Source organism: Heterodontus francisci, chromosome 1, assembly GCF_036365525.1.
Source record: "Heterodontus francisci isolate sHetFra1 chromosome 1, sHetFra1.hap1, whole genome shotgun sequence".
NCBI classification, from domain to species: Eukaryota; Metazoa; Chordata; class Chondrichthyes; order Heterodontiformes; family Heterodontidae; genus Heterodontus; species Heterodontus francisci.
This window is the reverse complement of record NC_090371.1, coordinates 285,607,375-285,621,660: the sequence shown is the minus strand read 5'-3', so window position 1 is coordinate 285,621,660 and position 14,286 is coordinate 285,607,375. Positions and strand designations below refer to the sequence as shown.

Sequence of the window (14,286 nt, the reverse complement as noted above, 5' to 3'; positions counted from 1 at the left end):
CAAGTGCTCATCTAAATACTGCTTAAATGTTGTGAGGGTTCCTGCCTCCACCACCTCCTCAGGCAGTGCGTTCTAGATTCCAACCATCCTCTGGGTGAAATTTTTTTTCCTCAAATCTTCCCTAAACCTCCTGCCCCTTACCCTAAATCTATGCCCCCTCCGCTAAGGGAAAAAGTTTCCTCCTATCTAACCTATCAATACCCCTCATAATCTTGTACACCTCAATCATGTCCCCCCTCAGCCTTCTCTGATCCAAGGAAAACAACCCTAGCCTTTTCAGTCTCTCTTCATAGCTGAAATGCTCCAGCCCAGGCAACATCCTGGTGAATCTCCTCTGCACCCTCTCCAGTGCAATCACATCCTTCCTATAGTGTGGCGACCAGAACTGTACACAGTACTCCAGCTGTGGCCTAACCAGCATTTTATACAGCTCCATCATAACTTCCCTGCTCTTATTTATTTTATTTATTTATTTAGAGATACAGCACTGAAACAGGCCCTTTGGCCCACCGAGTCCATGCCGACCATCAACCACCCATTTATACTAATCCTACACTAATCCCATATTCCTACCACATCCCCACCTTCCCTCAATTCCCCTACCACCTACCTATACTAGGGGCAATTTTCATAATGGCCAATTTATCTATCAACCTGCAAGTCTTTGGCTGTGGGAGGAATCCGGAGCACCCGGCGAAAACCCACACGGTCACAGGGAGAACTTGCAAACTCCGCACAGGCAGTCCTCAGAATTGAACCCGGATCGCTGGAGCTGTGAAGCTGCAGTGCTAACCACTGCGCCACTATGCCTCAGCTTTTTTTTTTCCAAAATATACTTTATTCATAAAAATCTGTAAAAATTACATTGCCAAACAGTTTCCAAACAGCACGAAAAAATACAAACATTGCAAAAGAGATCAGTTTCTTTCAATAATGTCATGAGTTTCTTACCAACCCTTCCGTTTCACAATTGTCATGTCAATTACAGTTTTACATTTACAGCAATTGAGAATATTAACGATACAGTTCGAGGGGCTTCCCATGGTTCCAGCCCCTCAGTCCAGCTTGGTGGGGGAACCTTACACTGTGGTCTTTCCCCATTGAGCCTTTGCTGCGGCTGCCCCAAGCTTTAGTGCGTCCCTCAGCACGTAGTCCTGGACCTTGGAATGTGCCAGTCTGCAACATTCGGTGGTGGACAACTCTTTGCGCTGGAAGACCAGCAAGTTTCGGGCAGACCAAAGGGCGTCTTTCACCGAATTGATAGTCCTCCAGCAGCAGTTGATGTTTGTCTCGGTGTGCGTCCCTGGGAACAGCCCGTAGAGCACAGACTCCTGTGTTACAGAGCTGCTTGGGATGAACCTTGACAAAAACCACTGCATCTCTTTCCACACCTGCTTTGCAAAGGCACATTCCAGGAGGAGGTGGGCGACCGTCTCTTCCCCACCACAGCCAACGCGGGGGCACTGTGCGGAGGGGGCGAGACTTCGGGTGTGCATGAAGGATCTGACGGGGAGGGCCCTTCTCACCACCAGCCAAGCTACGTCTTGGTGCTTGTTTGAAAGTTCTGGTGATGAGGCATTCCGCCAAATGACTTTGACGGTCTGCGCCACTATGCCTCAGCTAATAAAGGCAAATATCCCATATGCCTTCCTAACCACCTTAACTACCTGTGCTGCTGCCTTCAGTGATCTGTGGACAAGTACACCAAGGTCCATCTGACCCTCTATACTTCCTAGGCTCCTACCATCCATTGTGTATTCCCTTGCCTTGTTAGTCCTCCCAAAATGCATTAACTCACACTTCTCGGGATTAAATTCCATTTGCCACTGCTCCACCCATTTTACTAGTCCATCGATATCTCCCTGTAATCTAAGGATTTCCTCCTCACTATTTACAACACCACCAATTTTCGTGTCATCTGCCAACTTACTGATCATACCTCCTATATTCACGTCTAAATCATTAATGTACACTACAAACAGCAAGGGTCCCAGCACCGATCCCTGCGGTACACCACTGGTCACAGGCTTCCACTCACAAAAACAGCCCTCGACCATCACCCTCTGCCTCCTGCCACTAAGCCAAATTGCCCTGGATTCCATGGGCTCTTAGCTTCTTAACCAATCTCCCATGCGGGACCTTATCAAAAGTCTTACTGCAATCCAAGTATACTACATCTACTGCTTTACCCTCATCGACACATCTAGTTACCTCCTCGAAAAATTCAATCAAGTTAGTTAGACACTATCTCCCATGACAAAGCCATGCTGACTGTCCCTGATTAATCCTTGCCTCTCCAAATGGAGATTAATCCTGTCCCTCAGAATTTTTTCCAATATTTTCCCTACCACCGATGTTAGACTCACCGGCCTGTAATTACCTGCTTTATCCCTGCTACCCTTCTTGAAGGGTGTCAATCAAAACTGGTTTTAGCTGGTTTTTACACACAGTTAAATTGTAATATTATCCCATGTGACCTCTTTCCTGCTGTTGCCTAGGTAACAAATGCAGCTATGGCACACTGTTCTCAGAAATCTAAAATGTTACTCTGTCTTAAAGGTACACTGTTTTTAACAGAGTCTTAAAGGTGCACTGTTTCAAACAAAGGAGAAAAAAATACAGTTCCTTGACACTTGACAAAAGCTTAAATCTGTGTCACCTTGTCCTTATGCCATCAGTTAATGGGAACAACTTTTCTTTGTCTACCTTATCTAACCCTGTTATAATCTTGTACACCTCTACAAATTCTCCTGTCAATCTCCTTTGCTCTAAGGAGAACAACCCCAGCTTCTCCAACTTAACCTTATAGCTAAAATCCCTCATTCCTAGAAGTGCCTGTTGATATTTTTTTGCTGATTATTGATTCAAAAACCTTACCCACCACTGATAAACTGACCAGCCTGTAACTACTAGGAATATCCTTACAACCTTTCTTGAATAAGGGTGTCACGTTTGCCACTGTCCAACCCACTGGCACCACCCCCCCCTCCCCCCCCCCCCACCGTATCAAGCGAAATTGGAAGATTATGGCCAACCCTCCCGCTATCTCCGGTCCCACCTCCTTTAGCAACCTGGGTTGCAAGCCATTTGGACCAGGTGACTTACCCACTCTAAGCACAGTCAGCCTTTCCAGTACATCCTTCCTATCAATTTTCACCCTATCCATTACCTCTACCAACTCCGCTTCTACTGATATTTTGTCAGCACCTTCTTCCTTAGTAAACATCAATACAAAGTACTCATTAAGTATTCTAGCCTTACCCTGTGTCTCTAGGCATATATCACCCACTTTATCTCTAATAAGCCCTAGCCTGCTTCTTACTACCCACTTATTATTTACATGCCGGTAGAAAGTTTTTGGGTTCTCTTTTATGTTAACTGCTGTTCTGTTCTCTCATTCTCTCATTGCCAGTCGTGTGTTCCTCTTCACTTCCCCTCTGAAGTTATTGTATGTGGCCTGGTTCTCGCTTAAATAATTCATCTGACCTGCATCACGCACCCTCTTTCTGTTCAATTATATTCTCTATCTCCCTCGTCATCCAAGGAGCCTGGCTTTGGTTCCCTATCTGTCTCCCTTGTTGGAATGTACCTACCCTGTGCCTTAAACATCATTTCCTTAAAGATCACCCATTGACCCTTTATAAAAACAGTAAATGCTGGAACCACTCAGCAGGTCTGGCAGCATCTGTGAAAAGAGAAGCAGAGTTAACGTTTCGGGTCAACGACCCTTCTTCGGAACTAGCAAATATTAGAAATGTCAACGGTTATAAGCAAGTGAGGCGTGGGTGGGGCAAGAGATAACTAAGGAGAAGGTGTAGATTGGACAAGGCCACATAGCTGACCAAAAGGTCATGGAGCAAAGGCAAACAATATGTTAATGGTGTGTGAAAGACAAAGCATTAGTACAGATAGGGTGTTAACGGACTGAAGATTGAACAGCAGCAAGTACAAACATGAAAAAAAACAGTGGGTAAGCAAACTGAACAAACTAAGATGAAATGAAATAAACACAAAGAAAAAAAGATTGTAAAAAAGAAAAAAAGAAAAAAAAAGAGAAAAAATAACTAAAAGTAAAATGGGGGCCATCATGCTCTGAAATTATTGAACTCAGTGTTCAGTCCGGCAGGCTGTAGTGTGCCTAATCGGTAAATGAGATGCCGTTCCTCGAGCTTGCATTGATGTTCACTGGAATACTGCAGCAATCCCAGGACAGAGATGTGAGCATGAGAGCAGGGGGGAGTGTTGAAATGGCAAGCAACCGGAAGCTCGGGGTCCTGCTTGCGGACTGAGCGGAGGTGTTCCGCAAAGCAGTCACCCAGTCTGCGCTTGGTCTCCCCAATGTAGAGGAGACCACATTGTGAGCAGCAAATACAGTATACTACATTGAAAGAAGTACAAGTAAATCGCTGCTTCACCTGAAAGGAGTGTTTGGGGCCTGGGATAGTGAGGAGAGAGGAGGTAAATGGGCAGGTATTACACCTCCTGCGATTGCAGGGGAAGGTGCCATGGGACGGGGACGAGGTGGTGGGGGTAATGGAGGAGTGGACTAGGGTGTCGCGGAGGGAACGATCCCTTCGGAATGCTGACGGGGAAGGGAGGGGAAGATGAGTTTGGTAGTGGCATCACGCTGGAGGTGGCGGAAATGGCGGAGAATGATCCTTTGGATATGGAGGCTGATGGGGTGGAAAGTGAGGACAAGGGGAACCCTGTCACGGTTCTGGGAGGGTGAGGGTAGAGGTGCGGGAAATGGGCCGGACACGGTTGAGGGCCCTGTCAACAACAGTGGGTGGGAATCCTTGGTTGAGGAAAAAGGAGGTCATATCCCATTGATCCATTACAGTTTTTCCTGTCCATCTTCGGTTCCATTTTACCCTGGCTGAATCCCCTCTCATCCCATTGAAGTTAGTCCACTTCTAATTTTAAAGTTGTACTTAAGATTTTATTCCTTGCTCTTCTCCATTGCTAATCTAAACCTTATGATACTATGATCACTCTTTTATACCGGTGCTCCCTGACAGACACTTGGTTCACTTGGCCCACCTCATTTCCCAGCACCAGATCCAGTAATACATCCTTTCTTGTTGGGCTGAGCACATACTGATCAAGGAAATGCTTCTGAAAATATTTCAGAAGTTCCTTCCCCTCCTTACCCTTTAACATTATCCCAATTGATATTTGGGTAATTAAAGTCCTCCAACATCACCACTCTATAGTTCTTGCATGTCTCTGTGATTTTCCTGCAGATTTGCTCCTCTATCTCTCTCTCACCATTTGGAGGCCGATAGAATATCCCCAGTAGCATGATTGTACCCTTTTTGCTTCTCTACTCAAACCAAATGGATTCAGTCTTTACCCCCTCATGGACGTCCTTCCTTTCCAACACTATAATGTCTTCCCTAATCAGTACTGCCTCTCCACCTCTCTTTTTTGCTTCCCTATCTTTTGTACCCTTGAATATTAAGTGCCCAGTGCTCACCATTTTGTGTATTTCCATACATGCATTCTAAATCTGTCTTTATATTCCACGTAACCCTTCTTAGTCTCCTGCTATCTAATGTAGAACTATTCCCTTCTCTAGTACTATCCAACACACTCACATCATGCACCTTATTCCTCTTTTCTACTCTATATGCTGATGGCCACCCCCTGCCAATTTAGTTTAAACTCTCCCCAACCACACTCGTGAATCTCCCCATGAGGACATAGGTCTCAGTCTGTTAGGGTGCAACCCATGCCTTTTGAATAGGTGCATCCTACCCCAGAACTGGTCCCAATGTTCCAGGAACCTGAAGCCATCCCTGCTGCACATGCCTGAAGCCACGCATTGATCCTCCCTATCTTCCTCTTGCTACCCTCGCAAGCATGTGGGACTGGGGATAATCCAGAGAATACCATCTTCGGGGTCCTATGTTTTAACTTCTGCCCTCACTCCTGAAAATCTGACGGTAGGACCTCAATAACTGCTCTCTTGGTCGTTGAAACCAACATATACCGCAAAGTCTGACACACTACCTTCCCCCTGCAAATATTCTGCACCCTGTCCATGTCCTTTATACTGGCACTTTATACAGGAAGGCAAAGCACGACACGGGACTTATGATGAGGGTTACAGAAATGCCTGTCTGTTCCCCTAACTATAGAATCTCCTATAACAACTGCATTTCTACCCTTTGCTGTTCCGTCCTGTACAGTCCCTTGCCCATTGGTGCCACGGTCTGGACTGCACTACTTCAAGGTGTTGTCACGCCCAGCAGTCTCCAAAGCTGAGAACCGGTTTGCAAAAGGCACACCCCGAAGACTCCTGCACCTGCTGCCTCTTATGGATGGCCACCCATCTATTATCCTGAACTCTCACTGCCTGTGGAGTGACCACCTCCTGGAACGTACGAACCAGAAACTCTCCTGCACCCTGATGCTCCACAATGACTCCAGCTTCCCCTCAAGCTCAGAAATCCTGAGCTTGAACTCAAGCTGCTGGAGACACTTCCTACACATGTGGGGCCCCCAAGGCGCATGACGTGTCCTGAAGTTCCCACATGGCACAGGAATTTCAAGGTCTCAGCTGCCCATCCAAGATCTAAGAAAAAATCTCTCTTTCCTCTTTTAGGATCTAGTTAATATCTTTTGCATGTTTTCATAGTTTTGCCCTGAAGTCAGCAGTTACGGGTCATGATCCTCAAGTGCATTAAAACTGTAATAGTTGTTATGCTCGACTGGACTACTGGACTTGCCTGTTAAAATTTCTCAAACATTGTTCAGGGGGACATTAAATTTGTCGTCTTCTCTATCCAGCAGGAGTTGTATTGCTGCCTCTTAACACAGGGTGGCAGTGTCAACAAACTTAGCTCTGCACATTGAGAGTGAATTATGTCATTGTCTGTATTCATAAAATCATACAGCACAGGAGGAGGCCATTCAGCCCATCAGTTCTGTGCCAGCTTTTTGAAAGCTCTATTCAATTAGTCCTACTCCCTTGCCCTTTCCCCGCAGCCTGCAACTCTACCATGTTGCACATTGAGAGTGAATTATGTCATTTTTCTGCCTTCATCAGGAAAATTTCCTCAAAGAAAATTGCTTTCCATTCTTGAAATGCTGTCCCAATATTTTGGATTATTTCTTCCTGATTATCTTTGATTCCATCTTCCACCTTATGCTCTTTTTTTCTAAGTGTCTGCTGTGACTCTGTTGGTAGCACTCTCGTCTCTGAATTGCAAGGTTCTGGGTTCAAGACCCACTCTAGCACTTGAGCACAAAAATCAAGACTGACACTCCAGAACAGTACTAAGGGGGTGCTGCACTGTAGGAGGTGTCGTCTTTCAGATGAGATGTTAAACTGAGATCCCATCTGTTTGCTCAGGTGAATGTTAAAGATTCCGTAGCAATATTTTGAAGAAGAGCAGGGGAGCTATCCCTGGTGTCCGGGCCAATATTTATTCCTCAACCAACATCACAAAACCATATTACGTGGTCATTATCACATTGCTGTCTGTGGAAGCTTGTGCACAAGTTGGCTGCTGCATTTCCTGCATTACAATAGTGACTACACTTCAAAAAGTACTTCAATGGCTGTAAAGTGTTTTGAGACATCTGGTGGTTGTGAAAGGCGCTAAATAAATGCAAAGTCTGACCTGAATTGTTTCTGAATGATAATTTGGGTGTCAGCCTGAAAACCAGTTTTACTGCATGTTTGGGCTAATTTTTACCTTTTCATCTATACTTCCTGATACTAAATAATCTGCCGTGTTTTTACCCTAGGTCTTGGGATTGCAACTCTGAGCATCGCTCTTGTAGTCAGAATCTTGGTAACATTTCTCATGGTACATTTCTCCGGATTTAACATGAAAGAAAAAATTTTTATTTCTTTGGCTTGGATCCCTAAAGCCACTGTTCAGGTTGGTGTCCAGCAATGATTTAGTAGTTTTACTTGTCAATGCCATCAGTCTGTGAAACGAAATGGAGATTTGACCATGTCAATTCTGATTCCTTTAGAGCATCATTACTCCCATTCTGCCTACAAATTGACTTTGTTGCTTTCCCATTTTGTTACTTTGTTACACAGTCCATTGCAAAATTCAGACTATATTGTGTCCCCCTGAAACCAAATATTTAAAAAAATGTTTAAAGAATAATTTGTTAATGAATTGATCATTTAAGGTTATAAAATGCATTTGATCTGGAAATTAAGGGTGAAATGAGAGCCAAGGGCCTACATTTGTTACAATAGGTTTACATTTACATTTATCACAGCTATGTTCAAACAGCTCTTGTTGTGTGCATTGTTTACAAATCAAGCTGCTGAAGAGGAGAGTCGTGACATTGGAGAGTAGTGCTGTGCTCACAGAGAGTTGTGTAGACAATATCTGGCTGGAATTGCACACAGTCAGAGAAATACTGACCAGCTTTTGGTTCATCATAAGGAGCCTAAAGGGTATGTTGGGAAAGTGCAAGTTTAAAAAAAAAAGAGACTGACCGAGGAGGCATGGATTGGTCACAACAAGCAGAGATTGTAAAGGAAAGACTACCGTGGAAATAAGTGTCAAATATTCTTTTCATGTGTTGTATATAAATAGATTTTAGGCACTATATTATATTGTGGTTCATCACCCCAGCCTCTGAAAACAGGAGCAAAGTGATGCTTCTGTATCAGGGCAACTTTAAAAAATAAATATTAAAGCTTAAATCTAAGTGGGTAGATAGCAGGAATACAAGGCATAGTTGTAGAGTATCTGTTTAGTATTCAACTGAAAAATTATGATTGCTTCCAGTTTGGACAGTAATTAAAATAAAAGTGCTGATCTGTTTGTTGCTCAATGTAAATGTTGAGTGTCCAAGATAAGCTTTGTCCATAAGTTGTGTGAACTTCTTTCTAGTTTTTCATTATGTATTGCATTATCAAAAGTGCTGAATAGGTCACATAAAACATTGTCTTTTGTGCTGAGTTAGGCTGCCATCGGGTCTGTGGCTTTGGACATGGCACGAATCCGAAATGAAAAGACTGCAGCAGAGTATGGCTTGAGTGTTCTCACTGTGGCCTTTCTGGGAATCCTGATCACAGCTCCAATCGGAGCAGTTATTATTGGCTTACTAGGCCCGAAGCTACTACATAAAGAGAATCAGCAGAAACGGGACAACAGAGAAGGTCAGTCTTAAAGCTTACTGCAATCTTAAAATCCCAGAAAGCTCTTCTATTTAATATGTTTACTGGTATAGTCTGAAGTTCATATATCCTCTTTGAAGGGAATCCATGCAATATAGGTATAAGTGATGAACAGTTAAATGGCATATCAAAACCAATAAGAATGTGCAGTGTGGGAAACTTGGCTAATGTTGATAAATATCACCCACTTATACAAAAAGAATATTTTAATTATTCAGAAAAATAATTAGTCCATGGTTGCTTTCACTAGTGAAAAAAATGTGCTTCAGTAATCTTTTAGGATGCAGTGCAAGGTCTGTTCCAAATTTACATTGCTTAATATTTGGCTATCTTCTTCTTTGGGCCTCCTTATCTCGAGAGACAATGGATACGCGCCTGGAGGTGGTCAGTGGTTTGTGAAGCAGCGCCTGGAGTGGCTATAAAGGCCAATTCTGGAGGCTATATTTTAGGATTATGGGGGCAAATGCCAGAACAGACGCACTTTTACCCCAGAATAATGAAAGGAAAATACTGCAGATGCTGGAAATCTGAAATAAAAACAAGAATGCTGGAAATATTCAGCAGGTATGGCAGCATCTGTGGAGAACGAAGCAGAGTTAACATTTCAGGGCAGTGATCCTTCATCAGAACTGGCAAATGTTAGAAATGTAATAGGTTTTAAGCAAATAAAGCGGAGGTGGGGCAAGAGATAACAAAGGGCAAGGTGTTGATAGGACAGAGGGTCACAGAGAATAACTGACCAGAAGGTCATGGAACACAGGCAAAAGGTATGTTAATGGTGTGTTGAAAGACAACGCGTTAGTGTAGAGATGGTGTTAATTGACAGAAAATGAACAACCCTGGCCCAAAGCACAAACATGAAAAAAAGTGGGTCGGCACATGGTAAAAAAAAAAATGAATGATGAAACAAACTGAAATAAAATAAACATAAAAATAATAAAGAAAAAAATAACTAAATAAAAAAGGGAGGCCCATCATGTTCTGAAATTATTGAACTCAATGTTCAGTCTGGCAGGCTGCAGCGTGCCTAATCGGTAAATGAGATGCTGTTCCTTGATCTTGCGTTGATATTCACTGGAACACTGCAGCAATCCCAGGACAGAGATGTGGGAATGAGAGCAGAGGGGTGTGTTGAAATGGCAAGCAACCGGAAGCTAGGAGTCATGCTTTCGGACTGCGCGGAGGTGTTCCGCGAAGCGGTCACCCAATCTTTTACCCCATTCCTGCCAGCTGTTTTGCCTCTATGACTAATTGCAACATCTTACAATTATAAAGAAAGCTAACCTGGTTAGCAGCAGCCATGGCAGCAATACATTTTCAGATAAGTGATTGGAATGGCACAAGTGTTCCTTTTGTGTTGGTAGCGTCTAATGAGGGAAGTAACCTGTTGTGGTGAATGTTTCTGTGATAAGTGAAAGAATTGATGTAATGTGGAGGATCTACAGCTGAAAGTGGCCGGATCAAATTGTTCGTGGTGATTTGTATGAAGTTATGGAATTGTCTTTATTTTCTTATGAATTGAACCCCAATGGAGTTAATTCAATGTGGACAAAGACATTTTTATGCTCTTTAAATGTGACTGGCAACAAGTTGGTAAAGGTGTACTGTTTGCTGACTGTGGCATTGGCATTGATTTTGTACCCAATAGGTATGTGGCTAACAATTTTTAAAGTTTATTCAGGGAGCACCTTTTCTGTTTTGTATTCTATAATTATTATGGCACTGATGACCAGAACTCCTTTATGAAATTACCTTAATTGGGTTGGCATGTACTTAATCACTGAACAAGTGTTCCACTTCCATGGTGATTCGGACTGCAGTATTTTTGCTGATTTTCCAGCAGGCAAACAATGATATTGTCTTATCACATTTATAAAGCATAGATGACCATAACCTGATAATGTAACAAAAGATAAATAAGTACTGCATGAATTTGGGCATACATCTCATCCCTGAAGGGCAAGCTTGGCATGCAAGCTGAATTCACTGGGTCCAGGCTTGTATTTTGTTCATAGAGCAAATTATTTGGTAACTGTGACATAGTCAAATATTAAGGTATCGAGTTATATTCTTTCTTTATGGAAGCAGCAAGGCAGCATGCAAGTACATCCTGAAAACAGGTAAAGTATTAAGGACTCTGTCAGGCAGGTAATCAGGACTGAAAGACCATGGGAGATGCAGAAACAGGGTAATGAAGAGCACAAAAGCAAGCAGGAGTAGGGAAAAGGATAAAAAGAACATAACAAATGAAATGAGAATGAAACAGAAAAAGTAACAAATTTACAGGAAGTGCTTTAGTGTTGGTGAGATTGATGTTTATATATTGTGGGAGAAATAGTAAGGAGAGTATTATGTCTCCTCCTCTTACTCATCAGTATGAATATTCAGCTGTTAGAAATCAAGTGAAGGCAGTCTGTTTACAGAGTCACAGAACTATTACAGCGCAGAAGGAGGCCATTTGCCCCTTAGTTTCTGCACCAGCTCTCTGAATGAGCAGTTCACCTAATGCCATTCCCTCGCCTTCTCCCCGTAATCCTGCACATTCTTCCTTTTCAGATAATGGTTTAATTCCCTTTTGAATGCCTCGATTGAACCTGCCTCCACCACCCTGTCAGGCAGTGCATTCCAGACCTTAACCACTCACTGCGTGAAAAGGTTTTTCAAGTTGCTTTTTCTTCTTTTGTCAATCACTTTAAATCTGTGTCCTCTCATTCTCGATCCCTTCGTGAGTGGGAACAGTTTTGCCCTATCAACTCTGTCCAGACCCCTCATGGTTTTGACTGCCTCTATCAAATCTCCTCTCAGCCTTCTATTCTCCAAGGAAAACAGTCCCAACTTCTCGAATCGGTCTTCATAACTGAAGTTCCTCAACCCTGGAACCATTTTCATAAATCTTTTCTGTACACTCTCCAATGCCTTCACATCTTTCCTAAAGTGTAGTGCCCAGAACGGGATGCAATACTCCAGCTGAAGCCGAACTAGTGTCCTGCAAGTTCAACATAACTTCCTTGCTTTTGTACACTATGCCCCTATCAATAAAGGCTAGGATACTGTATGCTTTATTAACCACCCTTTCAACCTGTCCTGCCACCTTCAATGACTTATGCACATATATACCCAGGCCCCTCTGCTCCTGCACCCCCTTTAGAATTGTACTCTTTTTATTCTATATTGTCTCTCCATGTTCTTCCTACCAAAATGAATCACTTCACATTTCTCCACTTTGAACTTCATCTGCCACTTGTCTGTCCATTCCACCAACTTGTCTATGTCCTTATGAAGCTCTGCACAATCCTTCTCACAGTTCACAGTTGTTCCAAGTTTTGTACCATCTGCAAATTTTGAAATTGTACTGCAAGGTCTAGGCCATTAATCTATATCAGGAAAAGCAAGGTTCCTAACACTGACCCCTGGGGAACTCTACTACAATCCTTCCTCCAGCCTGAAAAAATCCATTAACCATTACTCTCTGTTTCCTGTCACTCAGCTAATTTCATATCCATGTTGCTACTGTCCCTTTTATTCCATAAGCTATAACTTTGCTCACAAGCCTGTTGTGCGGCACTGTATCAAATGCCTTCTGGAAGTCCATGTGTACCACATCAATAGCATTGCTCTCATCATCTCTCTCTGTCACCTCTTCAAACATATCCAGCAAATTAGTTAAACATGCTTTTCCCTTAATAAATCTGTGCTGGCTTTCCTTAATTAACCTGCATTTGTCCCTGTGTCAGTTAATTTGGTCCAAATTATTGTTTCTAGAACTTTCCCCACCACCTGTTAAACTGTAGTTGCTGGGATTATCTTCACATCCTTTTTTGAACAAGGGTGTAACATTTGCAATTCTCCAGTCCTCTGGCACCACCCGAGTCTAAGGAAGACTGAAAAATTATGGCCAATGCCTCCACAATTTCCAATCTCACTTCTCTCAGTATCCTTGGATTCAGCTTGCTGCAATTGTAAAGAGCCTTAGTGAGACTGCACCTGGAGTACTTTGCAGTTTTGGTCTCCTTACCTAAGGAAGGATCATCGTCGGCTGTCCTTCAATTCGAGGATGACTTCTCCTCAAGTTTGTGAGTTTCTGCTATGGGTCTTCAGGTGACTGAACTGGTCAATTCTCGACCTGCAGATCTTTACACACGAGGTAGTGGGATCCGGAGTGTAGAATTTAGAAATGTGTAGAAATACTCAGCAGGTCAGGCAGCATCTGTGGAGAGAGAAGCAGAGTTAATGTTTCAGGTCTGTGACCTTTCATCAGAAGTGGCAACAGGTAGAAAAGAATTAGGTTTTAAGCAAGTGAAGGGGGTGGGTCGGAGGAGGGGGAGGATGGTGGGGACGAGAAGAAAAGGGGAGGTTTGTGATGGGGCAGAGTGCAGGAGAAGTTAAATAACAAAGCTGTCCTGGGACAAAGGCTTTTACCACAAGCATTAACATACTCTTTGCCTTAGCTGGCATGGCCTGGTTGGGCCGAATGGCCAGTTTCTCTACCGTATATCCTCTATAAATCTCCCTCTCTTTCTCCTACTCTTTTATGATATGTCTGATGATGACTGCTACAAGCACAATCTGTCAGGAAACTCTGCTCCTAGTCACTTTTGCCACTCCTACCTTTCAGCTGGCACCTTTTCAGATACATAGGCTGGATTTTATCCAAGTGTCGCCCCATTTGTGGGAGGCCCACCAAATTAAATGCCAGTTAGGCACTTTACTGGGCAGCAGTAGCCCTTCCAAAGGATCAAGGATCCTGGTGACAGAAATCCCGCCCTCAGCTGCTGGCCAATCAGAGGCTGGCAGCTCTTTAACTGAGCAGCACCACCGCAAAGGCAGTGGCTGCTGCCGGTGGAGTGTCCACACGAAGCCCAAGAGTAATGCTGGACCCAGGCCACAGGTAGGTCAGGGTTGGGGGGTTTAAGGGGGTTAGCAGCAAGGGTGAATGGTGGCTCTCAGTGGGCCCCCTACTTCCTGACGTAGGGTCCCTTGTTCATGCACTGTGCCTTTTAATGAGGGACCGCCCCCCCACCCCCAACTCCGAGCTGGCAAGCAGCCCGCACAGTTTTTCCTGGTGTGATTCCCTGTGTGGCAACAGGCCCTCCGCCAGTGGTCTAATTGCAGCGGTGGTGGGATGAGGC

The 14,286-nt window shown here is 43.7% G+C and overlaps 1 protein-coding gene across 7 annotated transcripts in view; it reads left to right on the top strand.

Moving 5' to 3' along the window:
• The window catches only part of LOC137377532 (sodium/hydrogen exchanger 9B2-like), a 208,668-nt gene that overhangs the window by 186,364 nt on the left and 8,018 nt on the right, over window positions 1-14,286 (top strand). For all 7 annotated transcript variants that reach the window (XM_068047227.1, XM_068047254.1, XM_068047237.1 and 4 more), the window contains 2 exons: window positions 7,756-7,892; window positions 8,944-9,139. In XM_068047227.1, coding sequence (XP_067903328.1) covers window positions 7,756-7,892; window positions 8,944-9,139 — 333 coding nt within the window. The remainder of the gene's footprint in view (window positions 1-7,755; window positions 7,893-8,943; window positions 9,140-14,286) is intronic.